General features: G+C 35.8%; 1 protein-coding gene across 1 annotated transcript in view; it reads left to right on the forward strand.

Moving 5' to 3' along the window:
- The window catches only part of USH2A (Usher syndrome 2A (autosomal recessive, mild)), a 394,584-nt gene that overhangs the window by 137,712 nt on the left and 235,826 nt on the right, over nt 1-21,046 (forward strand). The window contains 7 exon segments of the mRNA XM_009894321.1: nt 3,598-3,728; nt 9,598-9,724; nt 10,127-10,237; nt 11,713-11,886; nt 12,400-12,530; nt 17,458-17,731; nt 20,723-20,926. Coding sequence (XP_009892623.1) covers nt 3,598-3,728; nt 9,598-9,724; nt 10,127-10,237; nt 11,713-11,886; nt 12,400-12,530; nt 17,458-17,731; nt 20,723-20,926 — 1,152 coding nt within the window.

The raw sequence follows: 21,046 nt of genomic DNA on the forward strand, positions 1-21,046 counted from the left end.
TGAGGGAGGCAAAGAAGGGATATAAAAATAGGTTCATATGCATTTTCTGTATTAGACAAAAAGCTGGGTTCTGACTCATCTGACATTACTGTATATCTTTTTCATTTTAATATCAGCCAGTTACTAAAAAGGAATGCTTAAAATGGTGTGCACTCAGAAGGGTAGCATGCTGATATTGCTCCTCAGTTTAATGCCTTTAAAATGCCCATGTTTGTCACTCACATCTTCATCCCTCTAATAACCTGGGTGTGCCATCTATGAAACTAGGATAAAAATCTAATCACAATCCACTACTGCATAAGTTGAAGCTATGTAGATCCTTATAGAAGGGTAGAGTCTGCCCTAACACACTTTGGGATACTTAAAAAAATTAATAATAATATTAGAAACTTCCCTTTATTACTGTGTTGTTCTTTTTGTCTTTTATGTTCACTGCATACAGTGCTTGTAGTATGTTTTGTACAATGCCATTATAATTAAAGAAATTCAATTACAGAAATTGAAGAAATGTCTTTATTTATAATTAAAGGAATTCTGACAGCTTCTCCAATTGCAGCTATAATTTGAAAAGGAATTAAAGATTTTATTTGAATTACATACATTAATGTTTAATTTGTAATAGAATTTCCTGTTGTTTTTTACCCTAGAAATGATAACAACTCCTTGTGGCCCAATCACTTTTGTCACATAAACAGGCCTGTTAGGCGAATTGTTGAGTTGCAATTGAAGATTCGGTTGATTAAAAGTACATTCCTACTATGTCCCACAGATGGTCATGTTTTCCATCCAACCTTTAGTAGCCTCAGTAGTGTGGCTGAGATGCAGTTTCCATATATGGCAAATTACACAAGTAATTGTATTGTCACTATTTTATTTATCTTCCTATTTATCTGTTATATCTAACATTGAAGCTGAGGTTTTAGACATGCATACTGAAATAGTAGACACAGGTCTTTGAGAAACTTTCTTGCAAAAACTCCCCCCCCCCCCCAAAAAAAAAAAAAAAAAGAAAACAAACAAACAAACAAAAAAAAAACCAAAACTTGTATGTCATTTGAATTGGTCCAGTGTTGGTTTCAAGTTCTTTGTAACTTTTGCTTTTCAGAGGGAAGCTTTCTGTGATCGGGTTAAGTAAGATCCATTTTCAGTGCTCAGTGTTGATAAGGCAGAAAAATGACATACACCTAGCTGTTACAAGTCTAATGGGATTTCTGGCTATGTTTTGTTTTGAACATGATGTCCAACCTGGACTTGAGGAATCTTTTCAGATTTTTTTTTAATGAGTATGTTCCTGTGAAAAATATTAATTTCACAAGTTTTTATCTTCCAGTGAAAATACTATATATGAGGCAGAAGTTTTCTTAATATTCGGTTTCTCCATTGCACTTGCTTCTAGAATTGCAAGAAAATATTAATATTGAGGTGTGAAAGTACTCATTTAGAGCTACCTTATATGAACTTCCTTATCTCACGAGAAACTCCAGAGAAACCTGAATTTAAAGGGGTAGAATTCTTTTCTGAATTATGTAATAGGTGACAAATGAGTTTAGAATTTACTGTTTGGGCTGCGACTGAAAATGATGGTTCTTGACTCATCAATACTTTATATGAAGCTATGGCAAATCTACAGGCAGGAATTAAGGTTTGTGAGCCTTTTCAATATCCAAAGAAGAAAGCAAGCTCCTGCATAACATTTGAAAACTTTTAGAATTACTGCAATATTACCATTATGAACCCTTTAGTTTATATTTTCTAACACAACATTATAAGAGAGTGGTGTTTTTGCAGAAACTCAATTATTTTGTTAGTATTTGTCCTTCTGAATTAGGTGTGAGGAGGGATCCTCTAGTCTTCAGAACTGTCTTTGACAGCTTGATAAAAATACTGGCAGTTTGTTAAATTAACTGTGCTCTTCAGTGCTGGGATTAGAGGCCATCAGTCTCAGCCTCTCCAGCAGATACTGCAGCTGGAAATACCTGGAACCTCAAAGTACAGCAATAGTGGTTATTTCTGAGCCAGGCAAAGCTATGCTTTTCCATAAGTAGGGACACAGTTGAGTTTTTTACTTGGTGGGCATTACTTATGTACAACTGATTTTTGCAGATATTTTAGTAACGTGACTGAGTTTCATTGCCTAGAGAATGTTTCATATCTGTGAGTGCATCGTGTGATTTGCATGAAAACATTTATGTGATTTAAGAAATGGGGTCAAAGGATATTTCTTATGGGTATAGGTAGTTAACAAGCATGACCTAGTATGAATATGCATCAGAATTATAAATCTTTAATTTTTTAAGGTATGGATGCTGTCTACAAGAAAAACTTTTGTCACTTATTGTTTTCTGTCTGACGTAAGAGTGAAAAAGTGCGTGAAAAGAATGAATAGTTTGATGGAGTTGGGTAAAACCCAATAAGTTACTCTGTTCGGTAAAAAGCATTTTACGCAGAAATGTCTTGGAAGTGTTTAGTATAGATAGGTGTTGCTATTGCTGCTTTTTCATTTCCCTTTGCAAACAAATTAGTACAGTAAAAGCATCGCTCTACCATAGACTCAGCCTGCAATGTCTGGATTTGCATCTTAGAAAAGTTGGGCCAAATTTGGCATATGGTTTTGTAATTTTTCTGTAAGATGATGTTCTAGAAGATAGCTTAAAGAAAGGTGTTACAGTCAAAAAGATCGGTGGTTATCCAAAATTTGTTTATTCATAATTATACCTCTCAAAACTGGATGCGTAATTTATGAATTGTTTCATTAATGTGTCCTTAGATAGTTGCTGACTAAGTTTATGCCACGGAAAACAATACTCCAGTATTTACAAGCTGATTAATTAGATTGTTGTTTTGATACTTTATTTGTAGTAAAATGTAATGTAAGAGAACTATGTGTTGGGTTTTTTTTTTCTTGTATGTCATTTGAATGACATCTCATGTGCTGAGAAAATATTTTGTCAGAAACCAAATGGAGGACTATTGATAATGATCTGGAAAGTTCTTAATTAAGCTTAGTTCATCAAATATTCCTTAGGATATGTCCAATTTTTGTTAAAACTTGTTCTTTTTCAGGTGTTCTTTGTACACTTAGGTATATATACACACATGTATTTATATGTATATTTATGTTTATTCTTTTAGAAATACATATATGATCTTTTGGAACCAACCCCCCACTGTTCTTCATAGAAATGCTTCATAAAAATCCTTCCATGCAGGAAATTCATCCCTACTTTATGAATAAATATGTTAAGGGACACAAAAAATCCACATGTAAAACATCAACTATTAGAACAATATGCTAATATTTGAATTATATTTTTTTAAGAAAGAAGTTACTGAACAGCGTAACTCATAATTGCATATCTTTTTTTTTAATGCATGAGTAAGGGCACTGAATCACAGACATTTCTCTCAAAGGCTGATTCAGTCTGGATTCGTGAAATTTCTCCTGCAATGACTGGCAGGGGTTTTAGTGAACAAAACTTCCATGATTTTGGTTTGCCATTTTACTGCTGTTTTTAAAACAACTTTTTATTTGTAATTATACTGTTAGAATGCAGAACTACTTTTGGCATTAACCATCTGCTTGCTTTTTCCAACCAGGTATTAAAGTGAAATTTAGGACGCAGGAACCTGATGGTTTGATTTTTTTCTCTGCATCACCTGGGAATCAAGAGGAATACATTGCACTTCAACTGAGGAGTGGGCGTCCTTACTTTCTTTTTGATCCACAGGTACAACAGGATACAATAAAAATAGCTTATGTTATTTCTTTCAGTAGTTCTTTGCATACTTAGCCTTTTTAAAATTATTGTTTAATTGATACAAGTTAACTGGCTGTTCAGAACCCTTAGGTAACTGGACATTTTGGGGAGAGAAACACTGAAACACTAAAGCTTTCCTCAATTTTTGTTTTGTTTGCCACAATTCATGACTACTTTTGCATTTTTATGGGTTGGGGGTTTTGTTAGTACCACTGAACACCACTATAGCTTAAAGTACCAAGATTTCAGAGGTGGGCAGAACTAGTTTTTGAATTAGCAAATAAAGGTTATATATTTTTTTAGTCAATTACTTTTTAAGCCTCCCATCTTGAGACTTTGTCTTTTCCTACTGAAGTCAGGGGCTTGCCATTAATGCGATGAAGGTAGTCTCTTGCTTCTAGTAATAAGGACCACAGCAAAGACATAAATAATGAGGGAAATATTATCAAATAAATTCCACAAAATTAAAAATAAGGCCACATTTCTTGCATTTCTGTTTGGGTATTTTCTGTTTTCTCTGCACACTGAAATTGGATCTCCTCATGAAATAAAAAGAAACATTAGACTCAGTTATATTTCGTACGTATGCAAGAAACTATAAGTAATTATCGGATTTTCTAATGATATTGCCAGCATGTGGTATCATATGTATCCCATATACGTGCATCCTTTTTGTAAGGTTACCACTGCCTTCGTGTTGCTGGAAGGCTTGGTCAGTGTATCGGCCCTATCTTCTGTCAAACCTCAGTGTCTAATTATGTGGTTGGTGTTGTGTCTATTGCTCCATGGGGTTGAACAGAAATGCTTACAGGAATAAAACGCCGTGGATTTAGAGATTTGACAATCCACTGTTAACCTGTGCATCCTGAGTTTTGGCATGGTCCAGGCACTGTGCTCCATGACTTGCAGAGGTGTTGTGCAGCAGTGAAGCTCCTCCTGAGCTCTGAAAAATCTGTGGAGGAGCATGCTACTGCACAGACGATAGTCTTATGCGATCCCCGTGCTAGAAAACATCAACTCTGCTTCTGTCTGTGAGATATAAATTTCTATTATTTCCACTGCATTTACACACAGTATTGTCGTCTTTTCCTTGTTGCAAACCGAATCAGTGTGTACTTCAATTTTTGGGACAATGTTTAACATTGTTGTTAATGTTGCCCTCATCCACATTTTAATAGGTAATAGTTCTGGTTTCTCTCTTTTATTCTTATACCTTCACTTAGCTGAAAAGGAACTTTTATTTCCTTTGCGAGATCTTTCTAGGTGTAATAGTTTGATTTTTTTGTTGTTGTTGTTGTTTGTTTTAATGGGAGTGGATATCTTTTAAATAGCATTTTAGTGCTTCAAATAGTCTTCCTAGCCCTCCTTGCAGATTTGTTCCTTCTGAAGTAGCTTTGTATCAGGTAGGTTGGACTCATTCCCTAGAAGACATTGTATTTTTTTGGATTCACAGTATTTGGGAGATGGGGAGGAAGGGGGACAGGTGGAAAAGTGGCTGGCTTGGGGCTTTAATTTTCTTCTTTTTTTTTCCCCTTTTTTACCTGTCCTTTAACTGTAAAAAAAATGCCAGGTTTTGTCCGTATTCAGTCCCTAGAGCTTCTTATTTCAGCATTATTTTCAATAATTGCTATCTTGAATTGTAAAAAATTACTTGTTATGAGTATATCTTTTTTTTAAAATAATTTTTATCTTTGTGCTTCATTTGAATCAGCTTGGGACAACTGTCCCAAGCTGATTTTTATCACCATCACTTCTTTATTTTTCCCTCCTCTTACAAAGTCTAAAATAACCTATATGGCTGTTTCAGTGAGTGTTTGTAGAAAAAAAAAATAAAATTTTTAGTTCAAAGCATTCAGGAATAGTGTAGGTCTTAACATTTGATTTACTGTAGATATATTATAAATTATAAGTTATAAATTTTTTTCAGTCTTCTGTATCCTTAATATGCTGTGCTCCCATACTATGTTTACCTTTGTTTCTATGTTTTCTACATAGCTTGTTTCTTTTTTCTTTTTGCCGTTATTTGCTATTCCTATCTTATAGTGTCGGGTATTATGTTCTGCAGCAGCAATTCTCAGTCCTTCATTTGTGTGTCACTTTGCATTAGTGTGCAACTGCTTTAGTTACTTCTTATTGATAGCATGTGGTTTCTTAACTAGGTTCTATGCATTGTTTTCTCTAATTATGGTCGTGGCATATATGATAAGCCTTTATGGCCCTGCCTCTGTGCTCTTCTCTTAAAAACTGCAAAAATTCTTTTTGATGATAATTATAACTGCTGCTTTTTATCCAGAGCATCTTTGTCTAATATTCTGTGCTTCCTTCCAGCTGTGTCCTGTCACAGGTTAATTATTTTTACCCTTAGTCCCTTTCAATATTTTGGTCTGTAACTTTGCTCATGGTGAGCCGCATGTTTTCTCTTTGTTGTATCTGCTCTGGAGATAGTCCTGCCAGGTTGTCTTAGTGGGGAGTTTTCAGCAGCCTAAGTTCTTCCTTCTCTAAGCGTTCGTTTCAAATCCTTTTCTTCCTGTCCAGTCATACTTCTCTCAGCTATGTACACCAAAATTCATCTAGCTGTTTTCTGACCATCTCTTTTTTTTTTCTCTTTTGTGTTGTCTAGCTGCTCTTCTTCCCTTATTGTTTTACGGTCATTCTTTGCAGGTTCCTACTCATGCTCCAGGAAGCATGAGGTTTTCTGCTAACAAAGGTCTGCCTCAGTCTTGTCTGCATAATCAAGTTGTTCCATAGACCTTCCTCCAAACTCAGTGCACCTGCAAACCTTCAGCTGTCTGTGGAGATTCTTCCCATCACAATGCATTTTACATCCACCCCTAAATTATGCAATCAACTCTAGCGACAATTTATAGTTATCTTTCAGTGGCTACAGGTCATTTGTTCTATTTTTTTTCCCAGGGAAGCACTGAATATTTTATACAAAGTGAAATCACTAACAGTGGAAATTTAAGGCTAATCTATAGCACCGTTTCCCTTAGTGATTAGGACAGTCTGAGGATAAGAGTATTGGCATTCTTCTCACAATATGGAGGGAATTGAATCCAGCTTTTCCATTTTAGAAGATGATCCATTTACTAAACTTTACAGCGAGAAGGAGGAACACCAGATACTTTTCTTGTTGCCTGTGGTTTGTGCAGAGGCTGAAGTAGTAGGCACTGTCTGAAGGTGAGCTGTTACTCCCCCAAAAAAGGAAGGTGAAGAATACATAGCTATGCATCCCAACTATACCTTGCTGCTTGGCACTGGCAAAACTTCAGCACTTGTTCACCTTTTCAGTGGTAGGAGTTCGGGCATTGAAAGAACTTGACTGGGAGAAGTGGCATTCAGACTTTGGCATCTAGACAGTATCTTTGAGGATCTGCATTTGTGATGGTTCTATGTATTTTCATGAATGTAAGCATCAGCATGAAGAGCTGCAGAGTTTTGTATTGACTTAGTTATTACTGAGAGCTACTAAAAATCAAGACTTATCGTATGGGTCAGCAAATTAATCTAGATTCGGTTCCCTATGTGTGATTTCCAAAATGCATAACAAGATATTTCGCAACAGGATATTTGAATATGATCACAGTCACTCAGGTAGTTCTGGATAAAATGTCATACAGATGCCTCCAGTGCAGTTCATGCTGAACCCTAAATAACATCTTTTCTTTTTTTTTTTTCTTTTTTTTACCCCCTGAAATTAAGCACAGGTTAGCACATATGGTTGTGTGGTCCCAGATTGAATCGGTTACAAATAAATGTGGTTTCTGATGTATAAAACTGTTAATGCTCTAGACTGTTGCCAAACATAATATGAAGAACCACTTATTCAGGCACCTGATCTTTAGAATGCAGCATCGTTTGTAACAATTTTAACGCTAACTAAGTACACTTTGATGAGACAGCATTTAATAAAATGCTCATTAATTTCATCATTAGCAAGGGTATGCTAAGAAGTAAGCCAGTTTCTTATGTCACGCCCAATTAGCATCCCATGCTAGTAATCCCATTAGTATTGTTGAATTCACTAATGGAAAAACTAATGGGCATGCTACCAGGGCACATTAATTGGGCATGACACCAGTTCTGGTTTTAATTATTAAACTACGATAATGAAATGTGTGTTTGTAAAATATTAAAATGTTGAAATAGGAGAGAAGACAATAAAAAATAGTATATGAAAAAGCACGCGTTAGTATGTAAGGATATATAGCTTTGTATTGTTACCATGGGACAGAGGACTGCTCTACAGACTGCCTTAGTACCAAGATGTGGTCTGAATGGAGTAGGAAACATGATGTAAATACTAATAGGAATTATATTTTCCTGTAATCGTGTACATATGTACTCATCATATGTATTTTCATACATAGGATACACAGTGACACTCCCCAATTCAAAATGTACTGTAAAATGTATATTATGTTTATAAATCTATATGCTGACAAGCAATTTCTAGTAGATGCTCATCTCTAAGGACAGAATACTAACTTTTAACAAGAGTTTCAGTATTAATCAAAATAGGTGGATGTTTTTATCAACAGGTTTTCTTCATATGTGTAACTCTAAGGTCCTTGAGCCAGAAATTTCTGAATTGTCTGGTTTGCTGCTGCTGCAAAGTAACAAGCTAGATCCCCAAATTATAAGGCACTTTTTATATTTCCTTTACATATTTTTTTACAATTAGTTTTTTGAAGTCTGTCTTAATCCATAGAGTAACTGCAGAGGTTTTGATTCTTTATATTATGTAGTGCCTATGAAATGTTTTTCCATTCAGTAGTTGCCTGCTACATAGGACAGTTCTATTTTGTGAATTCAACAGAATAACTTTGAGTTCCCAGATGGTTCGAGCAGAGTATAAAGTCATGAGACAACATTACGGGAATTATTGGGAAGTTGAAAGATTATTTGGATATAAATATCAGTAAAATTCCTGAAATACATTAATTTTATTTTTATTGCATAATTATATGAATTCATGTGCTATTTATTTTAGTTGTTTACAGTCCTGAGATTTGGTTTGGCAACCACATCTGTTGTATTCCTCTTACTCAGCAATTCAGAAAAGATTTCTCTGCATTTTGTCATGGATGTCTCTCAATTCATCCCCTCATATCATTATATTTTTTGTTTTAATAAAGCCATGTAAAAACTCTTGTTAAATTTAAAAACATTTCTACAAGTATACCTTGTGCAGTAAAAACATCCTCAGTAAGTGCCTTCTGTTCGCTCCTTTCCACCCCCCCACCGGAATCTCTTGGTATGACTTTTTTCTTCATAAAGGTATTATACTCTCTCACCTAAAAAATCAATTCCTTTTGATACCAGGTTAACAGGAACAGCACATGCATTTCATGCTGTCCTACAAATACACCTCTTTTTTGGATACCTTCCTGTAGACAGGTGTTGTAGTCAACAATCCTGTTGGATTTCTGTGGATGGCACATTGAATCGTGGCCATCAAACTTCACAACAACAGCAATCAATGAAGTAGTTAAATAAAGACTTAATTAAAAAAGTAAATAAAAAATAAAAAAATCTGAGTGACATGACCCTCAATAATTTGTGCCTCATCCTTGTCTTTATCAGAGGAACTACACAGGGTTTTCTATTTTTAATAGAAACTGAACTGGATCCTCAATCCCTCATTAATTATTTGAGAAGGTTAATTTAGTGGGGAAATCGGTCCTAAACATCACTCAGTATTGCAAAAGAAGTTAAACAGAAGACTTTTGTCTTTATTTTTAGATGTTGTGTACCACAGAATGTTATAAAGAGTAAGGTATAATTCTAAACCTTACCTTCGTAATATTCTAAATCAGATTCTTCTGTTAATAAAAAGGGATCTGCGGTAGCAGTCACTCCAACTAATGATGGTGGAAGAGAGTACAACGATAACAGTTGGCACCAAATAATTGCTACAAGAATTCAAGCCCTGGGAAACATCACAGTGGATGGGCAGTACACAGGTAATCAATTCAGTTTCATTTTGCTTTATTATTTTGGTATTACTTAGGGTATTGCTTACTTGCTTACGTTTCCACTACCTGTGTTCATCCATACAGAAAAAAACTCACTCAGTTTTCTGACAAAATCACTACCGTTTTGTCTGTGCATCTGAGGTATCTGTCCACTGTAAGTCTTTGCTAATTTAATACTAAGTGGTAGGAGTTTGTCTTTTTATGCTTGTGAATCTATTATTGTATCAGTATTCTTTTGTAAAAGAGCTCTAAATATTTCCTGGGTATGTATGGGAAAGTATTAGGATATTGTGTTACATTAGCCTCTTTTATCAAATATCAATATTCTGTTATTGAGTTGAAAAACTGTTGAAAGCATTGAACACAAGAATAATGACCTATTTTGTTCAGGTTCTTCCTTAGCAACTAGTGGCAGTACCATTATTGGAGAGAACACAGGAGTTTTTGTTGGAGGACTTCCACAGGGTTATACGATTGTAAGAAGGGATGTAGGTGAGTATGGTTGTGATATAATGAATCCTATACAGTGGCACTGACTTAACTGCTTTTCCAGTGCTGTAGGCTGTATTGACATTGTGTCAGAAACATGAGGACAGTACTTAATTTGCATAATTATTTACAAAATTGTATTAAACAAAAATAAGTCTGTACAGTTTCTTGAATTTTATCTTTCGGGATAGATTGAAGTACCTATATAACTGATTTCATCATCAGTGTATGAGGTCTGTGTACATTTTATTGAATTGTATACACAGAACTAGTATGCACGTGAAACTTATGGGTATGTTTTACATTTTAGATACCGAAATTCTCTTCCAAAATACACATACAAATTGTTTTTATTAGCTTAAGCACAGGGTTTTGTGTCCTACCTGGATGCAGGGATACAACACTCTGAGCTTTTCTGGTGTGTGTTTGGATCCTTCAAGGATTGTTCCATTGAACTCGGTGGTGTATGAATACATCTGTATTCTACAGCTGTATTTATGTGGAGCTGGATTGTAGCTGGCTTCCACAGGATCAATAAACATACATCTTCATATGTAAACTCGATCTATATGCCAAGGGTATATTCTACCAGCAGATAACAAAGAGGTGACCGCATACAAAACCAGTATATAATCAGCTGTTCTCAGGGGATTCATATCCAGGCTTGTGCTTTTTTTTTTTTTTTTTTCTTTTTCTCATTTAAACCGGAAAACTAAATTGTTTATTTAAGTTTGTATTCCCACCGCTGATAAGGACATGAAATCTAGACAATTACTTGATGTGAGGTACACTAGAGTGCAACTTCCTCTATCCTCCTACACCAAGAAATATGTGCATGTGGTGTTCTAAAACTTTGGTTCATAAAGTAATGCAGGGTGCCTCCATTAAAAACCTCAACTAAATAATCAAAATGAGGTTGACTCTACCATTCAAGAGAATGCCATCTATAAAATCCTGCTTTATATATTTGTCCCCAGTAAAGAAAAAGAGATAGAAGCCATGAATTGCTATCTTTTTTTATTCAAACAAGGAAAGAAAAGCTTCCCAATGGAGCTTCTAGAAGTGTATTCATCTGCCTAAGCTTCTGCAACACAGTTTCTTCCTATTCAGCAGATGCATGCCTTTCTTCACAATTCCTAGTTTGTTTGTTTGTTTTTTTTAAAGAGGATAAACTCGAAAACTTTCCTTGGAATCTTCATGGAGTAGATCTATGCTGTTGATTTGAAGGCACCTGTTGGCAAAATCTCAAAAATGTTTAGTATTTTCCAGCTACATAGCAGTACCTGCTGCCCTTAGTGACTAGACTCGTTCAGAAATCCAGATTTAGCTTAGAGACTAGATTTACGAAGTGATTGATGGCTGGTTCTCAATGCATACTTGCATATATACAATAGGTGAGTATGTATAAAACATAAATTAATCCCTATGATTAGTTGCAGATTGGCTTAAAAAACTATTTTCCATTTCTGCAGGGATGAAGATGATAGTCCAGAAAGGATTTGTGGGGTGTATCAGTGACATATTTTTGAAAAAAGTGGATACTCCCCATGAAAACTGGGAATCTTTGAACTGGCAGGATGCTGAAGAGCAAAACAATGTCTATCATATTTGGGAAGGATGCCCTGTCGCGCTCTCCGAAGGAGCACATTTTCTTGGCAAAGGTAATTTGCTGTACTATTGCACTAGTCTAGTATGCTCTTGAGATATAAAAGGAGATCATGTCAGAAGTATTGCAGTGATCCGCTTTTCAAAGCAGTTTTAGTTATATAGGATTAATTTTGAATGGTTTAAAATCTGGTTCCTGGGTTTACAGAAGACTGCTGCATGGAAGAGGAATTGCATTTGCAGACAGGTGCTGCTGCTGTATCCGTATGCAGATTTGATATGCATGTAAAAGGTGAAGTTTCAGTTTTGAAGAGACACAGATGCCTGTAATGTATCAAAAAATACCAGGCAGCAAAATTTAGAAGATTGCACCAGTTTGGTTTGTTGCAGTACGTTATGAATAACTGTCCTTTACAAAGCTGAGTGATACAGTTGTAAACCTAAATCTTGAAACCTCCAAGGTCTTCATGTCAAAGTAGAAAGTAGCACTTAGATTTTTGCTTTTGGTTTCTTGAACCTATTTATTTATGTATTTGATTAACTTCTGCCTGTATTTGCTTTCTTTCAAGGTTTCCTGGAACTGTATTCAGGTGTTTTCAGTGGTGGACTGGAATTTGAGATCTCATTCAAATTTAGAACAGATCAACTGAATGGATTGCTTTTGTTTGTTTACAATAAAGATGGCCCAGATTATCTTGCAGTAAGTTCAGAAATACAAATAACTGTATTCAGATATGACATATGAGTTTTGTCTACTAAGATATGTCCAGCATTTAAAGAAATTTCAAAGTCAGTATTTTTGTGGTTTACTTATTTTGAAATGCTGTGCACAGCAAAGTGTAAGGGGAGCAAAAAGACTCCAATGAATGCTCAAAGTAGGTTGCCTGTGTTATTCATATCAGAAATAAGAAAGATATCAGTGTATGAATATATGAAAAGCAGAATTATTCTCTTTGCTGAGTTAGAAGTGATTAGAAATGGGAATAAAAAATGTGCATTAAAAGCCTTTGGTTCATTCTTGGGAAAGTATAGAGTTACACAATTTCCCGGTCCTCATACTAGAACAGAATCAATTGAATTGTAAATCAAAAATTTCATGACAGAAATTGTCCAATGCCCTAATAAAGCTTTCTCTTTAAGGTATATGTAACTTTTATAATCAATGTGATTTCTTCATTTTGATTTGAAACATAAGGATTGTTATAGAGACAGAAATTAGTGGTCTAGCTTAATCCCATCTCATCCCTATTACTGTTTTCCCAACACCATAGAGGAAATTCTACAAATCCTGTATTAGGTAAATTTCTGAGATAATGCCTATGAACTTTCTTGTTGGTGTCTGTTGCGTAGGACTGCTTTATGCTCAGAAGTACTCGTGCTTCCATCTTTTCCAGGATCTTGTTTAAGGTTGAATGTGTTTGTTACAGCTTTTCATTTTTTTTTTTTGTTAGTTACATGGCTCTGGATTTTCATATTTTTCTTCCCCCAAGGATTTTGAATGTAATTTGACTGTGGTCACCATTGCTTGAGTGGGTCAAGTGTAGTTACTACTTGCACCAACTAGAAGGTATTACATTGAAAGTAATATCTCTTTTTAGTTGGTACAAGAAGCAATCATTTACATTTAGAAATTTTTGAGTGTATTGTTACTCTTTATGACCTAATCTGCTCTTTCTGCATTTTTATTGAATCTCATTTATTTATTTATTATTATTATGCAGCTGTTTTGCTAATGGCTGTCATGTCACAGCCTGTTTTATTGCATGGCATTATATCTAATGTGCCTTTTCTCTTAAACTTCTGACCTAAAATGTATAAATATATTTTTCTGCTTTTCAGGTCAACTATAACTTACTTTTCACTTTTTATATTACTGACTTTCCCAGTGGATCATTTTTTCCTGGATTTTGAATTCTGCTAGACGTGATTGCATCCTCTTTTTCAAGCAGCCTTAGTCCAAAAATTATGAGTTCCAATAAAAAAAATCTTGCTAATTATGCATTACTACTTTAGTTTTGCCCTCAAATAATGACCAAGATCATGAGCTGATAGCACAAGATGCTACACAGGCACTACTGTCCCACCCTAGAAAGACTTGTATGTGTGTAATTCACAGTATAGGAGCACTATTTACATGAACAGTATTCACAGGGACAAACACGGGGCTTGGATTCTTCTGGAGATTCTTGTGGTGTGATCCTTGTTTCCTTCCTCTTGCTCTGGGAAAGACTAACAAATAGAGAAGGCTTCTGACTGTAAAGGGAAAAGGGGACTTACTAAATTGAAAGTGTAATCAAAACCACGAAGTAGTTAGACAAAACAACTTCCTTCTCTGCTCATACTTCCAGATTTTTGGCAGTATTATCTTTACATTATTTTTAGCACTGAAAACTGTGATTAGTTAATTTTCTTAGCATTTTTCCTAAGTCAATTTTTTTTTTTTTTAATCTCGCTTTACTCCTGACCTAAACATCTCCACAGCCTTAAGGTGAGGAATTTTAGAGAGGATGAATATATGCATGCTTTTCCAACCCTTGCAACTTTGTGTTCTGCACTTATATAATGATGACAGAAGGTTTTTCCATACACTTGAGCTCACAAAAAAAGGTTAATAGAAAGTGAAAATGAGGTGTGTAGCATGTTGCGCATGAGCTACGATGTCTTTGTTAGGATCTTTGGTCAGGAGACACTTGCATTGCAAAACAGATTAGAAGCTATACCACTTATCCTGAGTGTCAATGCAGGATGGTATTCCCTGACCCTTCCCTTTGCATAGGTCACAGCTCTCTTATTAGCTTTATAGTTTTGGAATGACTAAACTAGACACATGGCTGGCCTGCTACCAAATGGCCAAAGACTCTGTCTTGTCTTCTACTCGAGACAAAACTATGTCCTGGAAATGTGCTCTGTGTAAAGGTCACTTCTTCCATGACTTCCATGCTGTGAGAATTAACTCAAGCTAGAGAGGTCAATCTGATTCTCTTTGGATCCAGGCACAATAATTATGAGCAAACTGTGACCAGATAAACTAGTACGAATCACTAGCTCTGACTCTGGCATATGTTTCCTCATGAGTTTGTGACTGAACGAAGGTACTGTGACTGCTGGTAGAGTTTGCGTTACTGATTTTGATGCTGACCACTTCAACAGCAGAGAAAGCCAAAGCACTGCAAATCTTATGTGCGACAGTGGCACCAGCTCCCAAGACATTGAATTCAAGAGCTGACTTGCTTCTGCAAAGCAACAAAGTAAGAAAGAAGTCCTGTGGGAACTTTTTTCAAAGGAGTTGCACTTAAGTTGCTGCGTAAAGTAAAATAACCAGTGTCTGAGATGAAAGTGTTATCTGTGATGGAGCTAAGTGAGGCTGTGAAATAAGTGTTTTGGGGACTCAAAGTCAAAATCTTTTCATTAGCAAAGAAGTAGCTGGTACTCATGTGGGACTCATGAAGGTGATATACCTATTCGTCACCAGTGATTTCTCTTGGTCCTCTCTGAAGAAGAGATTTCTATTCTGTTTCCATTCAAGACTGATTCTGGGGAGACTATTGAAAGGTCTGTGTTTGGCCTGGACAGCCCAAAGAGGGCTGGTACCAGTACAGAACATCTCTTTAACCTTATTGGTTTTGAACTGGAAATCCCAGTTCAAGATCAACACCACTTACTTTTTCTTTCAAAAGGCTCACAAACTGACTGTCATTGACAAGTTCTTTGAAGTTTCTTGCTTGTCTCTGCTGATATCCCTGAATCTCAGGATGGCTTCCTGGTTCAAAGGAGATGAAGCTATAATCAGTCTTGTAGCTCAACATTGGTTGAGACCATTTTGAATGGCAGGTTTAACAAAGTGTCCTTCAGCCTCCAATGCAGCCCCTATCCTGCGTTTTGTTTCTCAGAGGTATGGCTGGATAATCCATCTAAACTCAGGTTTAGAGCTATGATATAATGCTTTTATAATGATGTTAAATTGTCTCCTTCTGTTGAGAGATGGTAACTTACATGTCTGGCAGAAGAATAAGATGACCTTTGCATTTTTGGTTTAATGTTATATTTTCCAATAACAAATTAACAATCAACATTTTTTTGAAGTGGTCCCAGAATTTTGTTCAAAGCAAACAATTTATCTCTTGTTTTTCTGAACCTGTGCTTACTACCAGAGAGAAGGACCTATAAATGCTGGATGTATGCAGGACTTTGCTTTTTTATCTTCATCATGCAGAACAGTTCAAAGTGAAGAGTGGTTCTTTATCTCTAGCTGCGCTTGGGCATTCTGTATGTCAGTCCAGGTCATCATAAAAAGCACAAGCATCATTCTCTGCCTGCTTTAAGACTATGCCAAGATAAATAAATTGGAAGAGGGATGTGCTGAGTAGTGAAGTTATGTCAAACACCATGTCTACTCTCTAGCTTCCAGGTTTGGCAAATTTGCTGGCATACTGCTGTAGTCATGCAGCAGAAACACGTTCTTCACACCAGCACAGTGTGCTCTGTATTAATTTTCATCAGTGAAGAAAAATGGTGACTTGTCCAATGGACTACTTTTTCAATCTATGCTCATCAGCATTGGTGCCATCATCTGTCCTTCACTTGTATTGTAGAGCCCTTAGCTGTAAAGGGCTATGAACTCATGGAAATCTGAGAAGTTGTGGTCCCAAAGAACAAAATCCCTCTGTCTCTGAGCAAGCAGTCAGTGTGCACTCTGGAACAGGACCTGTATTGCCCATGACATCTCAAGTACTGAGTTCTTTCATCAGTTGGTGTCCCTGTTAAAGAAATACAATCCAGTTGCAAATACTGCAATGTTAATATTATCAGTAATCTAAATATGTGAGCTTGTCATTACTGGTGATAAACATTTATATTAAATCTGTAGTTTTTATTTCACTTAATAAGATTTTGGCATGGAAACAGAAATACCTTTTTGTGAACGTATCCATATCTTTCAACCACAAGTTCTTCATCTCAGTCTTTAGTACTCTATACCTGCCAATTTACAGTCTCAGCCCCCTTGTGTTCCATTCAGTTAAGATAAAGAACCTTGCAGTAAAGCATTTGGAAACTTCTGCAGTGAAAATTTAGGTTAAAGATATTTCTACTAGAGAATTGGCGCATTAATCTCTAAAAGCACATACAAAAACAATTATTTTCTTACAAGATTTAGAAGAATAAGGATGAAATACAGAATCATTGTATGCTGGAAAAATTTGAAATTGAGTTCACCAGCCAATTAAAAAGACCTTAATCAGATCTGACATTTCATTTCCTTATTATCTTGTTACATTCTTCTAAAAAATGAATTGATAGATAAAATACTGTTTTCTCATTCTCAAAAAAAGCAAAAGAGTCCTGGTTCATTGTCTTTTCTTTTTACTTAGTTACATTAGTGACAAAGTCAGTTGTCAAAAAATCACAATATATTTTCCTACGTTCTAATTAACTGATAGACTGTATTTAGCATGTTTTGTGTAAGCAATTTTATTGTAATTTCTGCTATCCTGAAGATGAAAATTGATACAGATTGTTCATTGATCTTGTTCATTGACTCCCTTGATTATTTTTTTAAAATAACAGCCTGTTGTTGCTGTGTATATGATGTCTTTTCCAAAATCTTTTTTCTGTTTTAAAATACATAGATTGAACTGAAAAGTGGAATATTGAACATCTTTCTAAAGACTGGCATTGTCTTTACACAAGTGGATCTCTGGTTAGGACTATCTTATTGTGATGGAAAGTGGAATGAAGTCACCGTGAACAAGGAGGGCTCTGTAGTTTCAGCAAGTATGAATGAACTGAGAGAGCAGACACTTGAACCTCATGTTCAACAGCTGACAGTAAACTCACCGGTCTACGTAGGAGGAATCCCACCTGAGATTCAGAATTTTTATAAAGAACTGGGGTTAGAACAAGGTGAGATGATGCCAATAAGAACATGTGTTTCTCAAAAACTGGTGTCATACATGAGGTGGGCATTCTGCCGATGATAGTGTAAATTCATGAATATGTAACACGATCTTTTCCTCCCACCATTGTTGCTTTAACTACCAGTTATCCCTACCCATCTACCTTTTCTTCGACCTGATCCTTTTGTAAGTCTATAAAAATTCTTCCAACCCAGTGATATCTGAAGCAATCTAGCTCATAGGAGAGGAACTGTAGAGTAGCAAACGGTAATCTGAGATGCCCAACCATAAGATCTCAAATCTTCATCAGAGAAAGTCAGTTCAGATAAACTTGTTTCACTTAATCAACTTGTGTCACTCGCAGATCTGGAATACAAAACCCGTGGAAGACAGGAAACATAGCTTAAATCACTGTATTGAGGGTGGATGCTGCCACAAGGAAGAATTGTTGGGAGTTTATTTGTCTTTTTTTAGATGATACTGATTCTGGTCTAAAAATTAAGTAAGCATAAACCTGTGAATTTCGATTTTGGCTACATTACCACGATGTTTTCTGTGTTATCAGCAGGAGGAGAGGTGGTCATTTTTTTAGCCATCACTGTGACCCTTCTCTTCTGGAACAGGTCAAATTTCTAGGGAAAAGAGAAAAGAATTACAGCCTGATACTAATGGCCTCCACAAAAGGATCTGCTGCATGAAATGTAGTCAAAAGTGTCTATTAAACTAGATCTGTTTTTGCATTAGTTATGCATCCATCAGTCATAGTGTATTTTTCAGATGCTGTGGGCACCTAAGTTGCAGTCAGTAAGTGATTAGTGGGGAGTCTCTGCAGAGCTCCATTGAAGCCTTGTGATTTCACATTTATAGAATAGTTTGAATCAAATCCATGCACTGCCATTTACAGATAGCTCAAAAATATTGTTTTAAGTATTCTTCCAGCTGTGGGTATCACATATATTATAACCTTCCTCCAGGTTCTGTGTGCATAATATTTATGGCCCAAAAGAGCTAGCCAGTCATACCCTGTCAGTGTTGCCTCCTAGCAGATGGTATAGCCTCGTGACTGGTTGTATTCACAACTCCTGCAGCAAGAGATCTGTGAACAAAGAATCTAGGGCAAAATAACGTCTAAAGTGAAGGTCTGAAATGCATATTGAGGCACATCAATAAACATTACTTTTTTCACCGAGCCTCCTCAACACGCTGCAAAATAAGATGGTGGCTGTGAATTAATATTCAGAGCATCTGAAGATAAAAACATTCTGGTGTGGTCCTAAATGTAGATTTAGATGGGCAAGATTAAGCATTACAGCTTAAAAACATACTTTTATGTAGGACTATAATGATGTAATGGTATGATAATAGAATATGGAGACCTTCCCAGCTTAATAAATATTTACAAAAGGTTTTCTTGATTAATGGCTTCTTGGTAGTTAATTTTAAATAAAGGAGTATCTTTTTACTCACAGCAAATAAGGGATATCTTCTCCCACCCCACCTCCATGTCAGTTGCAACTTTATTTTAAGAAATTTCAGCTAGAGTCTGCGGGCCTTTGTGTGACCCATCACATGCCCTCCTGAGAGGTCAAGATGGAGGGGAGCTGGCAGGAATGTTTGTGAAAATTTGTACTGTCATTACTTATTCTGCAGCTACCTGAGAGTAAACAAGATTACTAGGCTGTTATCAGTCAGGTATCTTCAAATAGTGATAAATGCAGCTAAAAAGATACTAAAACCAATGTATTAAAATAGGTAATACAGCATGCATCTCATCGCAAATTAAGCAACTGTTCATTTTGTCTCATGATTAAAATACCTGTGCAGACTGGGATTAATTCTTTCCTTTGCCACAGACTGCCTAAGAAACCGAGTAGATTGCTGTGGAACAGAGTTGAGCTTAAATTCGGATGTATTCATTTCAAGGAGTAGTTTGTCTAAATCCCTAGTGTTGTGGAGAGAGAAGGTGTTTTAGAGGATGATTCAAAATGGATGTCCACCTTCAATGCCCCCTTTTTTTTTGCATGAACTATGCATGGATATTAGATTCTCAGATCGGGTGGATAAGTACAAATAATACTCTGATCTGCCATCTTACATTAATAAAGGCAATAAAAGTGCGTAAGATATAAATACAGTGCATTCACAGAGCTAAAAAAGAGCATTGATCTGTGAGAGGTTGAATTTTAATTTACAAAGTTAATTCTTCAATGAATTGAAGTCTTCAGTTTGGTTGCTGTTTACTTTGGTTTTACGTTAAACACCAATCACTGTACTTTACTCAGATCTGAGAACTATTTTGTATCAATTTATTAATTTTCTTTGTAAATTAAGCCGCAGAAATTTTAAAAACTGCATCCTGATTTTTTTTTTGTGGTGCTTTTACTGCAAGTAACTAATTTAACATATTTGTAATGTTGATAGGAATGTTACACACACAGAGAAATATATATGTACATACAGAGATAAATATAAGATGAGGCTACTTAATTTTCTTCTCATAAATTAACAGTTTGGGGTTATGTTTTTAGAGTATGTTTGTAAACAGCATACCAGTTATAGCCCCATTAGGATAAACTGATATACTTCCATGGTCTCCTGAAGTTAATTATGTTTTCAATCATTCTTCTCAGTTTGAGGAAATGCGTATATTAACAAAATATTCACAAGCAATAGAGAGCTGGTTTTCAAGTTCAGAATTGCTTTTATGGTAATAATTTTAAAGAGAGAAGTGACAGAAGAGAAAACAAAAAACTATTTCCTCGTGGGATGGAATTGATAACAATGAAAGTATATTTCAGTAAGGCAGGAACTCAACACTAGCACCCGGAATTTGTACCGGCTTAGTATCTTCAAAGGGGAGACAGAATGTCGTGTTGGAAGGCAGCATATTCACATTACAGTCTTTAATGCTGAAAATATAGAATTGAAAGGAATTAAAGTGATTCTTAATTAATGACCGAAACTCTTTATATGATACTAATCCCTTACTGTTTGCTAGGTTTCGGTGGTTGCATGAAGGATGTTAAATTTACACGAGGTGCTGTCGTTAACTTGGCATCTGTGTCCAGCAGTGCTGTCAGAGTCAATCTGGACGGATGCCTATCAACTGACAGTGCTGTTAACTGCAGGGGAAATGACTCCATCCTAGTATACCGAGGAAAAGAGCAGAGTGTTTATGAGAGTGGTCTACAACCATTTACAGGTAACACATTGGTTCCTTAAATGAAATACATCATTTTTATTTTGTTCTTTATTAGTGTATTACCCTGTTCAGTGTTGGTTTTTTGCTTTTTTTTTTCCTCCTCTATCCTTCTCTATGTTC

The sequence above is a fragment of the Charadrius vociferus genome, unplaced genomic scaffold (assembly GCF_000708025.1).
Source record: "Charadrius vociferus isolate BGI_N301 unplaced genomic scaffold, ASM70802v2 scaffold261, whole genome shotgun sequence".
Classification (NCBI taxonomy): Eukaryota; Metazoa; Chordata; class Aves; order Charadriiformes; family Charadriidae; genus Charadrius; species Charadrius vociferus.